Here is a 22,221-nt window from a genome sequence, read left to right on the forward strand (position 1 = left end):
GTTTCCATGGTCAGAATGTAAACGTATCTGATCATAGAATTGATATAATAGTGTGTTACACAAAATGTATGACTTGCAATTGAAGATCAATTATAAAAGGAAAAAATAAACATCCTCTAAATTTGCCCATTAAATGCGCGTCCCAATTTGTTTAGTGTTACAATAACGCGAATTGCAATCGTAGAACTCTCGGTCTTTAAGGAAATATTCTATGTGTTTACAATAAAATCTAGTGACTTAAAAACAAACATACCGGTATATATATGTATACAGTATATATTTTTAACCAGGTTTTCCGAAGGAAAAAACTGGTTATTATCCCCCGCCATAGGCAGAGGGATATTGTTTTGGCGTTGTCCGTCCATCCGTCCGTCCGTCCGTATTTCCGTCCGTCTTTCCATCCGTCCTTCCTTCCGTCCGTCCTTCCGTCCGTCCGTCCGGAGCCATATATTGGAAGTGCTTTGGCGTATTTCATTGAAACTTGGTATGAGTATATATATGGATAACAAGATGATGCACGCCAAATGGCATTGTACACCATATGTTCATAACGGAGTTATGGCCCTTTTTATCTTGAAAAAATGCTTTTTTGTGTGTCCGGAGCCATCTATGGAAGTGCTTTGGCTGATTTCGTTGAAACTTGTTATGAGTATATATATACTCCCGCGAAAGAATGACGTCAATATCTCCAAAGTCAAGGTCACAATTGGAGTTTAAAACCTGGTTTTGTGACAATTTTGTCCCTTGTTTCCCTTTCTATAATGTCGGAATCATTGTATTTATGAATTGAACAAATCATTTGATAACATAGTTTACACGAGAAAGTACAGGAATGGTAAATATAAAAAGCAGTATATTGTCAGGCCATGCTAAAATCTAAATAATGTTCATGAATCGTTGTTCAGATGTTAATAAACAACGATGAGTAATCTTTATTTTAGGTGGAGTGTTATCCTTGCTTTTTACAAATTTGTTGAAAGAGTAAGCATTTGTAAATCAAGTGATAACAATTGAAAATTATTTCTCAATTGTTTCACACACCCAAAGACGTATTTTATAGGTCTTTGACACACCCAACATATCAGACGGGCGCATTCATCCTCCCATGACCAGCATAGAAGCGCACTCGACTGTAGCTAGCTAGGGGTGGGCCATTTCTCACGATCATTATGGGCGTTCTTATATACTTAGTGCGATGATAAACGTTAATTTAAACGGTATAATCAATATTGTTCAATCTTTTAGTCGAGGTTAAAACAGGCGTTGTCACGAAGAAGAAATTATTTGACATAAACTATAGGAACGAAATGATGTCTGTAGAAAACCTGCTTATTAGAAAAACGACCGATTGTAGAAATCATGCTTTCATCACAATCGTCAACGTGATCATCTTCACTATCACTTATATCACCATAATACTCGTCATGATCGTAATTGTTATAACGATATAATTAATAGCATCATCATAACATCACAATCATCTTTAACAGATGCTGCAGCAACGACAGCTGTATTTTAGCACTATTTATTCTCACTTAACACCATCATCAGCATAACCGACAACGCCAACGACGCTTGTTTCATCTTCACCATTGGTATCGCCATATAAACTCGGTATCGTTGAATCCCCTCTCACCTGCAACGATAGCACGCGGGGATTAGTCACTCTAGTTTTAAATTTCAACATTTATATTCATTTTCATGTGTTTTTTTTTTACTGTCATCGTTTTTACGTCTCAAAATTCGAATTGGCAATTTGACAAGCCCTTGAGGTAACACCACACTCTTTATTTTGCAACTTCAGAAATACCGCAAAAAATTCGCCATTATGTTGAACATGATACTTCTGTTTACTCTGTTATCACAGGAACAAAAAGTCAAACTAAGCATCTGATTTGCTTTGTTCAACAAAAGGTTTAGTTGAAAAGGGAACTAGCTAGAACAAGTGATATCGCTCGGTTATTTGCTTTAATGAAGCGCTCACCATGCGCAGTGATAACTAAAAGTGGACTTAATGGTAAGCATCTGATTATGTATGCACAAATAATCAACAATGAATGCAAATTAGAGGATGCAAAAGCTAACTTGGAGTGGATGATTGAATAAATTTAAGGTACATATCTTAAACTGTTTAAATTGTTTGTAAATTGACGCAATGTTAAGAGTATTTGAAATTACCATTGAGTTTATTTACCACTAAAACGAAACGCGTATAGCATTTATAGAGTTTAAATATGTATTATTATTTCTAAAGAATATGTTACATGTAATACTTTCTTCTTTTTTGAATTTTACGTCTATCCCGGTAAACATCTTTTCAAAATGTATACAGTTTGAATCGTTCCGCGATATCGTAAATAGAAAATACAATTTTTAGCTCATCTATTTTTTGAAAAAAAAAATGAGCTATTGTCATCACCTTGGCGTCGGCGTCGGCGTCGGCGTCCGGTTAAGTTTTGCGTTTAGGTCCACTTTTCTCAGAAAGTATCAATGCTATTGCATTCAAACTTGGTACACTTACTAACTATCATGAGAGGACTGGGCAGGCAAAGTAAGATAACCATGGCGTTCATTTTGACAGAATTATGTGCCCTTTTTATACTTAGAAAATTGAAAATTTTGGTTAAGTTTTGCGTTTAGGTCCACTTTTCTCAGAAAGTATCAATGCTGTTGCATTCAAACTTGGTACACTTACTTTCTATCATGAGGGGACTGGGCAGGCAAAGTTAGATAACTCTGGCGTGCATTTTGACAAAATTATGTGCCCTTTTTATACTTAGAAAATTGAAAATTTTGGTTAAGTTTTATGTTTAGGTCCATTTTATTCCTTAAGTATCAAAGCTATTGCTTTCATACTTGCAACACTTACTAACTATCATAAGGGGACTGTGCAGGCAAAGTAATGTAACTCTGACTGGCATTTTGACAGAATTATGTGCCCTTTTTATACTTGGAAAATTGAAAATTTGTTAAAGTTTTGTGTTTAGGTTCACTTTATTCCTACAGTATCAAAGCTATTGCTTTCATACTTACAAAACTTATTAACTATCATAAGGGGACTGTGCAGGCAAAGTTATGTAACTCTGACTGGCATTTGGACGGAATTATGGGCCCTTTATACTTAGAAAATTGAAAATTTGGTTAAGTTTTGTGTTTTGGTCCACTTTACCCCTAAAGTATCAAAGATATTGCTTTCATACTTGGAACACTCGCAAACTATCATAAGGGTACAGTAAAAGGACAAGTTGCATAACTCTGGTTGTCATTTTTACGGAATTATGGCCCTTTTTTTACTTAGTAACTTTGAATATATGGTTTAATTTTGTGTTTCGATCCACTTTACTTCTGAAGTATCAAGGCTATTGCTTTCAAACTTCAAATACTTTCATGCTATCATGAGGTTACTGTACCTGGCAAGTTGAATTTTACCTTGACCTTTGAATGACCTTGACTCTCGAGGTCAAATTATTAAATTTTGCTAAAATTGCCATAACTTCTTTATTTATGATTAGATTTGATTGATACTTTGACAAAACTACTCTTACCTGACATACCACAATAGACTCCACCCAAACCATCCCCCATGCCCTTCCCCCCTCCCCCCCGAATCCCCCCTCAAATCCCCCCCCAATTTTTGTTTTGTTTTTGATCATCTCACAAATGACCACCACACCCTCACACTATACCCCCCCCCACCCCACCCCCCCCAATTTTTTTTTAAAAGGTTAAAAAAAAACAATATTTTTTTATTATTTTATGTTTGAAATACCGTCCAACCATCGCACCCAAGAATCCCCCCACCCCCCCCCCTCCCCCCACCCGAATCCCCCCCTAATTTTTTTTTAAATATCATCTCACAAATGACCACCACACCCTCACACTAAATGAGAGTCCCTTCACCTTTAAAAAGAAAATAGATGAGCGGTCTGCACCCGCAAGGCGGTGCTCTTGTTAACCATGCTTTTGTGGGGCTTGTCGTAATTCGTTTTCTTAATATGGTAACCGGATGTTTCTAAATAGACCTTAGTACAATAATAAAAAAGAATATTTCCGTATGGAGTAAAATAGAACTTTGATATCACAAAATCTGCATTTAAGTACAGTTTTTCCCCTTTTTATTCATGCAAGACATGTTTTCAGTTCTAGGTAGGTACAATACTATGACAGGTGTGTTTTACTTGCATTTAATGTTTTTTGATACTTCCTGTTAAAATTACGTTTTGGGTTAGGTGAATAAAAAATGCTTAGGCCTACATGTTCACCCTAGTGTATATAACTTTCTTTCTAGAATCTACAAACTATTATATGCAACATGGATGTTACATAGAGCCACACATGATACTATTATATGCAACATGGATGTTACATAGAGCCATACATGATACTATTATATGCAACAATGATGTTACATAGAGCCATACATGATACTATTATATGCAACATGGATGTTACATAGAGCCGCACATGATACTATTACATTGTATATGCAACATGGATGTTACATAGAGCCACACATAATACTATTTTATGCAACATGGATGTTACATAGAGCCACACATGATACTATTATATGCAACATGGATGTTACATAGAGCCACACATGTTACATAGAGCCACACATGTTACATAGAGCCACACATGATACCGTCCCACTGAAATGGCAGAGCATCTTTGTTTCGAATGACTTTTATTGGATTTGATTTCGTCCTATCTTACATCACCTTGATTGTTTGGCTTTAAATTATGTTTACTTTTCATAGATAGAACTGGTCATGGAGCTACTATAATAATAAAACTCTTGAATGTATGAATTAGCATACACGTGATGGGCATGTCATAGCCGCTGTACAGATATTCGTAAAGGACTTTTATGGTTATGGTTTTATGGATATGAAGTCAATTAGAGAAACAAAGTGCACTGCAACAAGAATAAGACCGTTCAAAGTCATTTCTAAAAAGTTTTTGACACATACTGTTTGTACTCGTGCATTATTTGAGACAATATATTTTACATTTGACGTGTACATCACATTGCTTGTATAGCATGCATACTAAACGTTTGACATAAAATGGTAGCTCCTAAATATACAAAGTGTCAGTCAAGTTGACTGATAAATAGGGAATATGACATGGCTATTGTGTTTCGTTGGGTTGTACAACATGGGTTGATTGTATGATGTATTCCAAGAGCCCTTAGGTCGCGTGAAAAGCGTTGGAATGCAGTGTCTTAAAAACAACGACCCCGATACAACTCGCGGGAGTAACACAGTTTTGGTATATTAACTTAACTATATACCGCCAAATGATATAAAACAATAACTTTTAAAACAACGACTTTGCGCACAGAACGCATAGTACTTGCACATCTGTGGCAGATTCACAACACATCTGTTAAAAAAGTTGTCGTCTGCATACATTACAAATATTCTTATGATTCTAACAGTCATCTCCACACCATCAGTTGTTCAACGTAGGCGGATTTTTAATATGTGTTTTAAATTAAAACAAATATCAAACATTTTCATATAACAATAACAGATATGAAAATATATGTGTCAAATGTGCCGGATTAATGCATTATGACAGTTACAAATTAACCGCCGTCTAAAATCGCCTTCCTTTATGGTGTCTGCCTAAGGTCCCGGTTTAGATCCCTTCTGTGGGAGCGTTTTTAGCAATTTTAAGAGATTATTGCACACAAGTGCGTGTTCCCGGGACACGGACGCAACAAGAGTGTCTTAATAGCCCCGATGTTATCAATTCAACATAGCTTTTATACTTGCCTCAGAACTAACTAAGACGAAAGGTACACATGTGAACATAAAACGAACGACAGAACATGAGAAAATAATCTTAAGAGCACTATTGGCGGACAATGAACATGTGTACAATCCGGATTCGCATTAATAGTAGCCGGGCCTCATGACTCGATGACAAATTATCTCATTGTATGTCAAAATTACTCAACTTTCTGACAGGCGAGCAAATTACTGAAAATTTACAACCTATTTATTGTAGTTACCTTGATTGCTGTAAGCTCGCTTTGAACACAGTATTGTTGGAGTTTCGGACATGCAAATTAGCGGGCAAATATACCGCCTGTTTACATGTTGATAATAACAACGTATCAAACAGTTTCAACTGTTGCATGAACTCGGTGAGGACTTTGATGTGCGAACAGAAATTTGTAATATTTCGAGTAACCACACGTGTTCTAATCGGATTTTGTTTAACATTTCTTCCGGAAAATTATGGGGACAAATAGCTCTCATTTATCTAGTTATGGTGAGTAGAAACTGATTAAAAACTCAGTATTCATCCTATAATTACAACTGCTTACACATTATAATTGTATATTATTTGTTTGTTTGTGGTGTAAATACATGCATGTATATACATTTTAAAACAATTCTTACACAATCAGGCTCAAGTTTCGTAAAAAGGTACATTTGAGTGGTTTACAACATGTATATGCATGTCACACATCGAAGTGATTGTCTATGTATTAGCCGTTCCATTGTACACACAGAAATATGTATCGTTCGGTACCATTCATCAACTTTAATGCAATTGAGTCGCGTTCTGAGAAAACTGGGCATAATGCATATGCGTAAAGTGTCGTTCCAGACTGCACAGGCTAATCAGGAACGACACTTTCCGCCTTAATATAATTTTTTCGAAAAAGAGTCTTCGTTTAAACAAAAAAATGTCATAAAAGCGGAAAGTGTCGTCCCTGATTAGCCTGTGCGGACTGCACATGCTAATCTGGGACGACACTTTACGCACATGCATTATGCCCAGTTTTCTTAGAACACGACTCCAATGTAGTCTATTAAATTAACTATTTAATTCAGTAAGAGAGTAAAATCTAAGTATAAATATTATAGTTTATATTTACCTCACTTGTCAAACTGAAATATGATTAATAATTGGTCAGGGTCATTATTTCAGATTTGAAATTAAATCAAAATAAATGTTTTTGTAAGGGCTTGTATTTTTAACTGAAAAATGTTGTCAATACACCTGTATTCAGTCATTTTTAATTCGTGTTTTGTATTGAATTATAAGTTCTCAATTGAAATAGATTCAAAAGACGTCTAACTAATACCCATAGCAGTAAAAAAAATCCATTTATAAAATCCTTCACACAAAAAGTGTGATAATCCTTTGAGTTGATGCAGTATTTGTAGATTGTAGTTCGACTAACCGAAAAGTTAGATCTTTATACTTACCCGTTTTGTTGGCAGCGGCACTGTCGTTATGCTATAGTAAGAGCTTGCATATAACAAGTCCATATCACGTTTAGCTCACCGGGGCCAGAAGTGATCGTGGTAAGCTATATTGTGGCCAGTCTTTGTCTGACGTGATGTGTTGTGCGATGTCTGTCTTCAACTTTTAGCAAATGACTACTCTAGGTCAAAACTTAAAAAAACAACAACAACATTGCTCCCCATTCAGAAGCTAGACTTATAATCCAAATATTTATGGAACTTTGTCAAAGTGTTTATCTTAACAATATCAAGATCGAGCTATTTGTGCATCTAAAATCTAGGTCACCAGGTAAAATGTGTAAAAACAGTGTTACAAATCTTTATGTTTCAATCTGGATGAAACTTTTTCCGAATGTAAATATTTACAATATTTAGACCACGTTTCAGTCAATTAGTTTCTTTAAAAAATGGCACAAGAAAGAGCATATGGTCACCGCGTATTCCGGTCCTCCGTATTCTAACTTTGACTGGAATGAGTTTGCGTTTGTCATACGAATTTACCTGATAATCGGTCCTGTCCAAAATCGACGTCCGTCCATCATTACGTAATTGATTCCGCCTTTTCTTCCGTCACACTTCCGCGCGAAATCTCTGACACTTCTCTGACACTTATGGTCCGATTTTGATCAATCTTAAAATTAATATGCAGCGTCCATATAGGGTCGACATGCGACATTGTCAAGTCGGTCCGCGCCATTGATTTGTCAGTGAGTTATTGCCCTTACATTGATAATAAGACGTTTTACAGTTAAGTTTGTGTGTGTGTCCGCTATAGATCTTAGGAATTAATTATCCGAATTCGATGACAATCTATGTGCGGCATTCTTATGCGGTGGACGTGCTCATATTGTCATAAAATTTCACACCATCCATTCGAGAGAGAGTTAGTGATATTCGAATCATAATTTGTTTCCGCGTGTGAGTTTTTGACACTATTACCATAATTTGAAAACATATATACAGCAAAAATAAATGACGTAAACGAAAAATAAAATATCAAATTCAATTGTGTTTTGCAATTAACGCAAAATCAAGTATAATGCCAAGCGTTATTTGCATGTATATGTGTTACTGAAATACAATAACCATCACGGTAGTAGCTTAAACTATTTATGTTTCCAAATGCATTACAGTTACTTAAAATATCAATATGATATTATATGGGTTTTTTCAAGAAAAATGTTACAGGAAATTAAACGATGTCAAAACAATAGTCAAATCATTCCATATATGAATAAAAAGAAGGTATGCCATTTTTTTTTATCTTTAGTTTTGCGAGTGTATATACATGTACATTATAAAGTCTAAATTTGAATGAATATCAGGATTTAAAAAACGTTGATAACAAAGCAATACCAATGTTAACGTTCAGTTTTGAGTTTGCGAGCAAATACATTTCACAAGGAAAATCTAGCGTTCACTATCTTTAACCCATTGTTATGCATAGCGTCTAGAAAATAAGGCATTGGCAAACAGCGTAGACCCAGATAAGACGCCGCATGATGCGGCGTCTCATCAGGGTCTGCGATGTTTGCTTAAAGGAATTTCTGTAAGAACTATTCTAGATATAGAAATAAATATACTAGACATCCTGATTTTGGAAATAAATCGATCCAATTTAGAAGGATGGGAGAGTCCACTAGACATAAATGAGCTAAATAAGATACCTTTAGTATGATATGTGTGGCATGTTCGGTCAGTAGTTCATTCACTTCAACAATTGAAAACTCTTGGCTATGTTAACCTTTTATTGTCATTTTATTGTTTGTAGCTAAAATGAAGCCTCGCATTTGTATTGACATAGAAAACATTTGTTTTGAAGTTGTAAGATGTTTTATTGCCGCATCAAGTGGCAATTTGTTCCGTTGTTTACAATGGGCAAATAAACGACCTCGCTGCGGCGTAGTTGATACCTGATAATACAGTTCCCTTAGATCCCTCCTTTGCCTATATAGAAAACAAACAAAAACTCTGTTTTTGGTACTAGCCGTTGGGACTCGCATACCGGCTGAATGATACAGATATTGTTTAAATACGTGCCACGAATGAAGGTTTCCGCGTGATACATTACCACTGCACTGTTCACCGTGTTCATTTAATAAACTGTTTACTTTCAAACGTTACATGAAACATGTTATGAATTTATAATATAAACATACCATCACGTAAGCGATTATTTTATTAGTATTTGGATATTTATGTGTGTATTTCGCATTCGATGAAGGACAAGTATTCTCGTTTGGAAAGCGATTTTGCGTTCATTTTGTATTGCTTTTAGTTTATTATTTTCTTAACACAAACACAGACATATGTTTGAACACTAACTATAAAGTATATACTCTACAGCAAATGTTTTTAATGAAATGTAGACACGGATTATACCATTACATTTTCGTATTTATAAACGATGCTTGTTTAAGCAAAAACAGCGGATGGCTTTCAGTGGAATAAACGTCAACATATCATGTTTGAATACACTGCTTTCTGGGAAAACCGGGCTTAATACATATGCACAAAGTGTCGTTACATATAAGCCTGCGTAGGTCGCACAGGCCAAACTGGGGCAATACTTTCCTCTTCAACTGGATGTTTTTATATTTGTGACTTCCTTTGAACGAACAATTTAATAAAAGCGGAAATGTTCGTCCCTGATGTGTGGTCTATACAGTCTAATCTTAACACACGTGCATTCAGCCCGAATGCCCCAAAAGGCGGGTCACTTATTATAAATTATTTATATGCATTTGAATGAAACAACATACTTTACTTTTAGATAGATATGAAAGGATTAACTGATACTCATTTTCTTTTACGGTAATCGTTTTTTTTCTTTATATAAAGAAGGGCTGGGCAAGATAAATAATGTTGCTATTACATCCGTTCGAATTTATCTTATTATATCCGTTCGAATTTATATTAAAGAATTACAATAAATATAATAATATTATTGGAAAAATGCCTTTAAATTATTGTTAGAATGTAGGGTGTCTTCAATGCGTTAGAACTTCTACTTTAAAATTTAGTTTTTACAGATTAATGTTTCGTCAAACCGTTTAACACCGTAATTTAAGTACAAAAATACGTTTGAAATACGTGTACATAATCGCTATACACGTCTAAACTTATTATTTACGATGTTAGCAAATACCGAAACTATCTTTTACAGACTAGCTCTTTGAAAAATTGGGTTTTATGCATGTGCGTAAAGTGTCGACCCAGATTAGCCTCTGAAGTCCGCACAGGCTAACCAGGGACGACACTTTCCGCTTTTATGATATTTTTTTCGTTTCAAGAAAGTCTCTTCTTAGCAAAAATCCAGTTCAGGTGGAAAGTATCGTCCCTGATGAGCCTGTGTGGACTGCAGAGGATTATCTGGGACGACAATTTACGCACATGCACTTAACCCCCTTTTCTCAGAGCACGGCGCATATGATTTGCATGTGTTCAAGTGTCATGACGAGGTTGAGTGCTCATGAATTTTGGTGGCATTAAGTTATTTATTAGAGTAAATGGCGTAATACTGGATGATGAATAATCATATTAAGGTTGTCCTGTGTATTGACTTTGACCTTTCAATAAAACGATTACTGAATTAAACTGAGTTTAAATAACAACAACAATTATTCAACAATAAAGATGGCAATAAAGCGTCCTGCCTACGACAATGAGTATAAATGAGCTAACATGAAAGCTTATTTCATTTTCTCCCAATGGAATAAAATAATAAATGATAATACTGTTTTTAGTGCAGATTAAACCAGTTGTATTTTATTTTTACGAAAGAGTTTTGCGTTATTTATACGAAAGTTTCTTGCGTGTTTGTTTCATAAACGTTTTATTTAATTAACAAAAATCCAGTCGGATCAATAATGAAAACTTTAAAATAATATTTTACTTCTAAGCGGTGTGACAAACAATACATCTACAAATTTGACAGATTTGATAGATATGCATTGTTTGATGTTTTCATGAAATTTGCTTTATGGGTAAATACATGTAAAACTATATTATTTTTACTAGTTTAACAATTACAGAAAATTCAGTGAAACCTATTTCTATTTTCAGACGTGGATATTGACCTCGCGGCCCAGTTCGCGTATCTCGGTAACCGGAAGTTCTCCTCAGACGGTATCATGGAAGCGGAATTCGTTGGAAACTACCTTGGTCGATCCATACTGACGAAGGGTACGACAGGACTAGGAGTTATACAAAAACCACTAAGGGAGAAGTACTTTGCGTACCGGAAGTCGCCCGATAACAAACCCGGACCGGAAGTTGGAATAAGGGTAAATCCGCGCGGACTCACGGTATTAATGCCCGGAAGTCGTCCTGGTCAGGATGACGACGAGTTTTATGATTTATCATCAATTCATTTTATTGAAGCCGTAAGGTTAGTGACACTGAAACAGAAAGACAAAAAGTTTTACGGAGCATTTATTCCGATTCGCGAGGACCCGGCCGCCATTCAGGATAAATTATATGTGCAAATTGAAAAGAAATATGATCACTTGACTAAAATGCCCCATCCACCGATTTTGGCGTGCATAATGCGACGCCCAAGCGGTGTTAAAGCAGTAGATTGCCATATGTTTTTAATCCCAGTTATTGAAGACGCTTTACAATTAGCGGATATCATTCACAGATTTCAAGATCGCCCGCCGAACCCCGATGCTTATTACAGCGGACAACCACTAAATGAACGAAGCGACTTCTCCCCTAGAGGCCCGGACTTGAACACTAAAAATCTAGGGCGCGGTGAGCCGCCTAAAGTTGACACTGCGGGCTATGAAATTTATAGGGGAGGAGGTCGTGGTTTCGAACTTCGTCAGGAACATTTTCGCGGTGGTGATCACAGACCACAAGAGCGACCCAAATCGGAGGAGCCCAACAGAAGTTTTGAACGGGAACGTCGTAGTTCGGACTATGCTTACCCGCAACGTGACCCGAGAGATTTCGGATTTCCGGGTCTTGGACCTGGAGCTCCTGATCGCAAACAATCCCGGGAATATTCGAGACCGGATGGCGGTTATGTTGAACAGGACAGTTTTGGAGAGGAACATGAATTCGATAATCGCATAAGCAATACACGTGAGCGATTTACAGACAATAGGAGCTTTGAGGAACCCAGGATGGGGCAACCGCGCATAGGCGGACTATCGCCTAGAAATGATTACACCGACCGACCTGGGGGCGGGTTGTCCCCTCGGGTAGAATACCAGGGCGGGATGCAGCGCCCGCCTGATAATTATCTGGGAATGGGCCGTCCTGGTGATCGCCAAATGCCCGCATGGCAGGCGCCACCACCAGGACGGGAGGGTTACAGAGGCGACCCCAAAGACTATAATGCGGCACCATTCTCTAGGCCTTACGGACCGCCGCCTGTGTCCCGCTCCCCGCCGGTCAGTCCTATGGCGCAATCCTCACCACGTCCTCTTTCCCAGGACGAAGAAATATTTTCGGCTTCAAACCTTGAAAGCAGACTTGAAACGGAGGCAAGCGGTAAACCCGTCGCCAAAGTACCACCGAGCCGCCAAGGTGTTCGTGTATTACCGTCTCTTCCCATTAAAGACGCTCTTACTCAGTTGAAACCCGTGCCGAAAAAGATTGATAACACACATGACGATTCCATGAAAAGAGACAGCAAACCGCCGTCATATAATTTTAACACTGATGCGCAAGAACCTTTCCTCGATGAAAATCCCTACGACAACGCCCCGGATAATCACAACTTGCGTCCCAAACGAGTATTGTCCGAAAAGAGCCCTATTGTTGAAAGACGAGAGAACGGCGCTCGGACGGAAACAGGGGGCAAACTGCATAGTGACGATTACAGTCATGCGTACAATCCCCGACCAGCCAATAATATGCAGTGGTCGTACAATGACGAACGGGAAAAGTATATGAACGACCGAAATTCTAGCAGGACTGCTTTTCAGTCGGGAAATTCGGAATCGACTCCAAAGAACGAATACAGTCCGGAGTTTGTTAGGAAATCAGCAAATCCGAAAGATTTAGAAATCGAGGAAATGTTTTCGTACTTAGACGTAGGGGACAGTAATCGAGACGATGGTGATTTTGAACAATCATTGGGTTATCTTCCTTGAGTGTGTTTATGCGAGTATTGAATGTCGGAAACAAATATGCACAGTTGTAGCAAATGGTACTACGGAGTCAACTGTATACATATGAAGCCATACGAAGTCAATTTTTCATGCATTCGCTAGTAATTTACACAGAAAGCTTCACTTAAACCTCTCGCCAGTTTGTTTATTGCAATGCATTAGTTGCACACCATGCGGTACATAAACAGGTTATTATACACTTGTACATGTATCCGCACATGACATCGTAGAAATTAAAATAATAAAATGTTCATTCCGTGTGTTAAAAACTTTTCAAAAAGTGATATATGATGGTTTAACACAAACTTTATAATAAATTTACTATATTAATGTTTTCTGTAATACATGTTCACACAAATCGTATATTATATATATATATGTTTCTAATGATCTGTCTTAAGTTAACAGATTTAAATGCAGGTACTTTTAAGGTGTCCTCACTTAGTTTCGATCCGAAAACACTTGATCAAAAGGGCTAACGCCTCAATCAGTCAGTTATTTCAGTGTTTTGATTAACTTATTAATTCAGCACGCGATTTGCCATGTCGCAAGCAATATAAAAAGACAGAATCTCCTTAACATAAGAATTCAGGTTAAACCTTGCCTAAATTTTTTTTCAAATGAATAATTCGAACGCTAAATATTTTATAGTTTATGCCTGTAGTGTTATTTCGCTCCATGGTATACAATATCATTATGACGATTAATTATGGACATTTTTCATTTTCATAAAACTGTTGACAGCTCTTTTTGATGGATACTTTTCCCCTTTTAATTCACATGGCTTGCAAAAAGCTCACTAGACATGCAGAACTATGTTTGTCAATTTTCGGATGAATAAGTAACATTGCACTTTTTGGAGACTGACTGAATTCCGCTAATTGCATGGTCACACTATCTCACTGCAATTTTCATTATTGTAATACGCATGGTAACATTTTATGCGATGCCCTTTAAGGACCTTTATTAACCTCTAATTTATTTTTAACAATTAGAAAAGTCATTGAAAGTTGTGTTATTCATATGATATCGATTTGGTTGTTGAAGAAGCTGTTTTTTTAAAGCATAAATATATTTTATTTTCTTTGTCAATTCAATTATTACTCGATTTAAAATCATATAAAATATCACTTATTCTGTTGACTCTGAAATCAAAGCTGGGATATTGCATACGAAACGTTATATAGCTTGGCATAGTAACAACTTGTTTAGCGTTTAGTTATGTTAACAAAATGGCATGCTTAATTCAGAACACATTGCCTCAGTTTGTTATTTTTTAGTGTTACATTTTTTTATTTCGTAAAATCAAAATATATCTTACAACGTTAAAAGTAAAAACTGATATCTTTTCACCGTTCAATGTTTGTGCTTTATGAATGTTTACTGCAGAAAATATTAATGCCATGATAAGTAATTTAGTCATTTTTATTTGTTAATAGTGACAACTTAATACACTCTTCTATTTAACTCTCAACCACCTAATTACGTATTTAAGCGCATATGTAGTCCCTTAGAAGTTATCTTTAATTTAAGACCTTTTTAACTAGATTCAAATTTACCGTGCTGTTGTTGACAACAGCTTTTCTTTGCCCCCGGATCGAATGATCGGGGGCTTATTGTTTTTGGCCTGTCTGTCCGTCATTCTGTCATTCTGTCTTTCTGTCCCAAAACTTTAACCTTGGTCATAACTTTTGCATTATTGAAGATAGCAACTTGATATTTGGCATGCATGTGTATCTCATGGAGCTGCACATTTTGAGTGGTGAAAGGTCAAGATCAACCTGCAAGGTCAAAGTTAAAAACCCAAATCCAAGGGAAGTAATAAGCTTTAAAGGGATATAATTATCTGTACCTTCCAAATGATAAAAAAAACAAACTAAATCAAAGCGGCGCAGTAGGGGGCATTGTATTTCTGACAAACACATCTCTTGTTGTTATTGTTTTAAGACAATTATAAGTATTACTGAAAAGTACATGAATTTACTGTTAGATTCTCAATATCTGTTTTTATTTATCGTGATAGTGTAAAATACATGTGACTATATTGTTCCGATTAACACCACTGTAGCTTATACTTATGCCATACGCGCAGTCTGGTGAAGAGCTAAGCTGTCCGCTTTTAAGTCACGTAATGTTTCTCGGTCTCATTAGGGTCGCTCCCGACCAGACTGAGTTGATGCGCGGACATGTTTGGAGCTACGCTGTTTGCATTTGGCACAAGACCCATATTCGTACAACGCAACTCAAAGTTACCTTTATAGCATTATGAGCATTGGAATATCAAATAATATTGTATGCATTTTTTTTGTTGTGTAATTTAACATATTCAAAGCCAAAATAGTACTAATTGTTATCACTTACATTTAACTGGCGTTTTATTCGTAAATAAAAGGATGTACTTCTAAAGCCTTACTCGAGAAATCAATACATATTAATATATACTCAAGTTTATATTGATATTATGATTATTCTAAATAATTTTAGAGGGTAAGTGTGAACACTTAACATGAATTTATAGACATCGACGTAGACTTTAACGAAACATATACGTTTGTGGCAGCCCATTCCCTTCTTATTTATTTTCAGACGCGTCATTCATGTTACTTAAGATTTTATAAAACGATCATGTCTGGGTGGATTTCTATGACATTTTCATTTAATTAAAATGATATTGTTTTGACGACAATGTTTTGTTTTTCCAAAGGTATTAAGCGTTTCTATGATAATGTATTATGCGCATTCGGATGTTCGATTAATATTGATTACACGGAAGAAAAGTTATCACATACTAATATGTACATATGAAATTAAATGTGTAAACAGTTGAATGTCTTTTTTCACATGTTAATGGACATCCTCATTAACCCGTTTATGCCTAACGTCTAGAAAAAAGGCCTTTGCAAACAGCGTAGACCCAGATGAGACGCCGCATAATGCGGCGTCTCATCAGGGTCTACGCTGTTTGCTTAAAAGTATTTATGGGAGAAATATTCTTAAAATATAGCAATAAATTAACTAGACATCCCTAATTTTGGAAATAAATTGATCCAATTAAGAAGAATGGGAGAGTCCACTAGGCATAAATGGGTTAAGCGATCAATCGTAGTATGACAAACTAGTGGAGGAAGGCGATGAGAGCATACCGTATTTCGAAAGCAGACACCGTTTTTTTAAGGATACACTGTTTATAAACAGCAGTGAGGGTAATGTCCAAGGACTGCATATTCAAACGAGCATGTATATATATATATATATATAATTATATATTGCGCGACTTGTTGTTTCTCATTTATTAAGAATTTCACACTTTTAATATGCGTTTTGGTTGTGTTTATTGTACATATCAGTTGGTGCAAAAAGTACCGGTAATACATATGTTCTATTACTGTCAACCGGGTAACATTATTAAGTGTTGTTAACAACTCTGTAGTTCTTTTGATGAATTGACGTATTTATTGTCTTAATATTTTTGCTGTTAAATCGAAACGGAAATCAAACATTTTATAATGTGAAATAAAATAGCCAGAACAATATCGTTTTGTTTTCATCATCAGAGTCGTGTTCTGAGAAAACTGGGCATAATGCACGTGCGTAAAGTGTCGTCCCAGATTAGCCTGTGCAGTCAGCACAGGCTAATCAAGGTCGACACTTTCCGCCTTTATGACATTTTTTTGTTTAAATAAAGTCTCTTCATAGCAAAAATCCAATTTAGGCGGAAAGTGTCGTCCCTGATTAGCCTGTGCGGACTGCACAGTCTAATCTGTGACGACACTTTACGCACATGCATTATGCCCAGTTTTCTCAGAACACGACTCATGACATTCCATACGCAGAGAATGATATGACACGTTTTAGCGATTGACGAACTCGCCGAGAGGTGAAGTGTACTAATCAAACCATCTGGTTTGAAAATAGCACATCAAATTATCCAGTGTGCGAAAATTACTCGTACAATTATGAATCGTGTTGAAGTAAATCTTGTACACGTTACAAATACAAAGTTATGCTATCGAAAGAAACACATGAAGCCATTCCGCGTGTAATAGTTACGAATTAAAAAATACATTAAAAACGCATATCAAAGTTGCGCATTAAATTATACCTCGTTTGTTGGAAAGTTACTGTATTAATTAATCTCATAACAATTACACTTTCGATTTTTAAGTATTATACTTTCGATTTGCAACTTCAACGCTTCGTGTGATATATCGTTGACCTTTGCAGTTCTGTTTCGAACACACTTTCGCAAATACTAGTAATCGACTTGTTTCGAGCATCGTACTTCTTCTAATGTTCACATATTCTCAACGTATGCCGAGTCGTATTAATAAATGTAAGCCCAGGCCTACCACTTAGGTGAGATCCTAGTTATATTACCAAAATGTTATCGTAGTATTCTCGCACAAGTGTGAGACAAATAAAATCACTGAATGAAGGGTGAGCCTACTATAATAACTAAAGCATGATCCTACTATAATCACTGAAGCGTGATCCTTGAATAATCCCTGAAGCGTGATCCTAGTCATATCCGTTAAGAATGATCATAGTCGTATCACTAAAATGTGAGCCCAGTCCTATAACTTATGTGTAATCATAGACATGTTTATAAAATTTTATCTTTGTATCGCAGAAGTGTGAGCCTAATCAAATCACTAAATTGTGATCCTACTATTATCACTGAAGCGTGATCCTACTCATATCCTTTAACAATAATCACATTCGTATTACTTAAATGTGATCCCAGTCCTATCACTGATGTATGATCCTAGACATGTAACTTAAGCGTGATCCTACTGAAATCATTGACCTGTGATCCTACTAGAATCGCTGAAGTTAGATCATACTTTACTCACTGAAGTGTTTTCCTCCTATAATCACTGAAGCGTGATCTCAGTACAATCACTGAAGCGTGATCACACTATAATCGCTGAAGTGTGATCCTTCTATAATCACTAAAGCATGATCCAACTAAAGTCACTGAAGTGTGGTCCTAATATAATCACTAAAATTCGATCCTTCTATAATCGCTTAAGTGTGATCTTACTATTTTAATTGAAGCTTGAGCCAACTATTATCACTCAAGTAAGATCCTACTGTAATTACTAGGGATGGCATCGAATACCAATATCGGTATTCGAATGTTCGCAAATTCATTCAATCGAATATTCGAATATTCGCATAAAACGGCTGGATTGATTTTACCTTGTTACGTAATAATTTCCATTGGTTTGTAAGTTATATCCGTTTGCTAAATACGCGGCTGTTTATTAACGTTGCTATCGAATAATTGTATCGCTGTCGACTAAGGGTATCACGTTTACAGATTTTTCTAAACGTTTAAACGAAATGAAATAAACGAAACGACACCGTTCTAACGGTATCCATACGTCCGTTTTAAAAGCATCAGTTCCATCACATTTCCAAACTGAAAGTAGTGATTATTTCCGGAAGTTATATTTAGTTCATAACCCATTTGCACAATGACGTCATATTAAAACCAACTGTTCTCGTCGTTTTCTAACCATTGGGTTACGCGTTTTCTACTTACATGCCGTTATATTTTGTAACAAAGATGAATTAATATTTAACCCACATTTCTTCAATAAGAGTACACCGGTGTTAATTGTTTTTATTGTTTTACTTAACAAGATGTACATCAAAACGAGTATCTGTTCATTAAATTAATCAAAGCGCTGAAGGCACTGAAGATGTTCGCTATTGCATAATTTAACACGCAATTCATTTTTGAAAATCAATCGCAAGTTTGAAATGAACACACGCCATTCAACTTGATTAAATGTGCGTCATAGCGCACGGGTCGAGTTTTGTGTGCACTTTTTATCATCCTTATTATTTCATAGAAATAACGAAGACAAAATAAAAACAACATGCTTTTTGGAAGTTCTGAAAGCATAGAAAGTATGATGAAAATGGTAATGAGAACTTAATATAAAGAAAATTTGCAGTCACCATCATATTAAAGGAATATTTTTCTAATATCAAATGACTATCTCACCAAAAAAATAAATTCATAATGAAAGTTCCGTGTACAAAACTTTTGATTTTTTACACCATATACAAATTCAAAATATACAATAATCTTCGTATCTTGTATATGGAGGAATAAAAGTATATAAACATTGCTGTTTATGCTTTACTTGTTACCCGAGCAGTTCACACGGTGTCAACAACACTAAAATAAACATAGGTATAGAGCACTAATGCGCTTTTAGGCGTAGCTGTTTCAGTTTTCATCTTAGTGACTTTTACATAACGCCAACAGACACGCATGAATATTTTCGAATATTTAATAAGCTGATTCGAGATACAACCTCTGAATTTTTGCTACATCACTGCGTATGTACTCAATTCAAAGGATGAAGCACTGTTCAGTGTAAGGAATTCCGGACTTCTCTCTGTATGCTCAAACGACACAAATTGTGGCCCTGTTACAAGTACGCGTTACAATCCATCTCGCAGAATTTCACTTTCGCCTCCAAGATGAGAAAACAATCATTAGCGAAATAGTATAGTGTCACGATAAGAGAAAATCGTTTAATTATCATACCACAATGTTTGCCGTACTTGGTCAGCACGTCTGGAAATCATTCCTTGATGTGTGGATAGGCTGCCATTATTAACACGTTTGCTATTTTGAATTCAATTTTGTATCAAAAAGCATTGTTCTTAAATGTGGCATTTTCAATTCGCAATGAGATTTGTAATGTCCCTCGTCATGCGAAAATGGGTCTTATTCCATATGCGCCCATCATATAAATAGCCCACTTAGCTATCCCTCCTTCTGGTAAGGAGAAACATAAGATTTTGAGTGATTTTAAAGCGAACAGCATCGCCTATGGTCTGACTGCGCAAAAGCATATGTTGGTTTTAACAAACGCTTGCCGAAACGCATAAGACCCATTTTCGCATGAAGGCGCTATTGACGTGTGATTTAAATGTGTCGAAAGAAAACTGCGTTTTAATCCAAATATAAACATACGATATATTTCGATGGTGAAGAAAGATACTCATAACAAGGCATATGAGGACACATATGAAGTGCTCTCCCGTAGTATATTTTTTATTTACTCACATTAATGTGTGGTTTGACAATGCTAACACACATTTCATGCGGTGAATATGCAGCTTACAAGTGAAAAACACAACACAATAGTTTAACTTTTGTTTGATTGTATTTAATTATTTAGAAAAGTAAATTGCTAACTTTATTTCAAAGTCAGCGTATACGCCGACTACATTTTTAAAAGACATTTATTTTTATAAATATATTTAATATAATATATTTAGTTGTTTTCGGTTTTAGCGATTATAAAGCATTTTCGAGGTTGCCTATTGTATGCCTGTAGTAATTGATGAACTCATATCCAACTGTCTATGTATTGAGAACTGTGAATATAAACAAGCTAAACATTCTACTAACCTTCTACTTTTGCGTTGCTAGCACCCGTAATACAAAAGATCGCCGCTATCTGTTGAGAACCAAAGAACGTTTTCCAGAAATACCCGCTGTAGTAGCATGAACGAGGTTATGAAACAAGTCATTCGTATTATTATTATAAATTGTTTGCTATATTCGGGTTTAGCGATTATGAAACATTTTTTTTGTTTTTGTCTATCGTATCGCTGAAGTTATTGTTGAACTTATGTTCAACGGTTTATAAATTGAGAATATAAATAAGCGTCAACTTTTTCCCGAATCTCTCAATTTACGACCTGTACTACGTCATTGAGTTGTATGTGAGAGCGTAACCTATTGCGTTGTTATAACCCGTAAACTTTCCTTTGTTTATCGACAGGCGCATCTATTAATAGCCTCATATCATGAATGCCAAAACACCCGCGAAAAAAGAACCACGTGACCAAATAGGACGCTAAACGCAAATACCATGCGACTACGACTTTTATTATGTGAGAACGCTCCGCAATTCCTTTGAAGCCGGAGTCTTGTGATTGCTATACGTAAAGAATTGACCTCTAACTGAAGTAAGCAAAGGAAACGCAGCACCCAATTGACCCATTCCTTTTATGTGCGAAGGCAGATTGAATTTTACTTATGTATGGTTTGCCTATTATAACACACTTTATAATGCGGTAAATATGCGACTAACAAGTAAAAAACACTATAATTAAACTTTTGTTTTGAATTAAGTTATTTAGAAACCAAAATTCCAAACCTTATTTCAAAACAGCAAGACTACATTTTTTTAGAGAATATTCTTGTTATATTTAAATGTTTTTTTAACAGTTTCAGCGATAATGAAACATTTTTTATGTTGTCTATCGTATCCCTGTAATAAATGTTGAACTCGTGGTCAACGTATTATTAATTGAGACCTGTGAATATAAACAAGAGTAACCTTATACTAGTGCGTTATTCTCACCCGGACTCCCCTTTGTGTATTGCCAGCCGCAGAGTAATGAATGAGATGAGCGAAAATACTACGTCACGCAGACGCAGCAGAAAGTGGACTATTTTAATCATTCATAAACAATCTCCTCCGCGACACGTACAATACGATCATTGTTTTTTTTTATTCTTTTCTATAAAACACCATTCGAAACTATTGCATTTAACACGATATTAATATAATGTTTCCATTTGTGAATAAACATAATTGGAGAACTCAAACCTCTTGCATAAATTATACAACTCTTTCTTGCGCGTAGTAAGCGGGAATTGGGTTAATCATACCTAGGCCGTACCGACCTAAATTTTACACTAAGCACTTTAGACGGTCGCTAAAGCGACCATCTAAAAATGATATATTACCTATTTGTAATCTCTGTTCTTAACTTAATTTAAAATG

General features: G+C 35.9%; 2 protein-coding genes across 7 annotated transcripts in view; one reads left to right on the forward strand and one right to left on the reverse strand.

Moving 5' to 3' along the window:
- Positions 1–22,221, reverse strand: part of LOC127852845 (transmembrane protein 47-like) — a 106,417-nt gene that overhangs the window by 32,272 nt on the left and 51,924 nt on the right. The gene's annotated exons all lie outside the window — the stretch shown is intronic.
- The window catches only part of LOC127852757 (uncharacterized), a 139,880-nt gene that overhangs the window by 17,253 nt on the left and 100,406 nt on the right, over positions 1–22,221 (forward strand). For 2 of the 6 annotated variants that reach the window (XM_052386769.1, XM_052386749.1), the window contains exon 2: positions 11,337–16,221. The exons of 2 other annotated variants lie outside the window; for them this stretch is intronic. In XM_052386769.1, coding sequence (XP_052242729.1) covers positions 11,405–13,375 — 1,971 coding nt within the window. In that variant the 5' untranslated portion in view covers positions 11,337–11,404 and the 3' untranslated portion in view covers positions 13,376–16,221. Of the gene's footprint in view, positions 1–1,906; positions 2,018–11,336; positions 16,222–22,221 lie in introns of those variants that run through there. 2 more of the 6 variants (XM_052386727.1, XM_052386739.1) reach the window with 2 other exon arrangements.

This window comes from Dreissena polymorpha, chromosome 1, assembly GCF_020536995.1.
Source record: "Dreissena polymorpha isolate Duluth1 chromosome 1, UMN_Dpol_1.0, whole genome shotgun sequence".
Lineage (NCBI taxonomy): Eukaryota > Metazoa > Mollusca > Bivalvia > Myida > Dreissenidae > Dreissena > Dreissena polymorpha.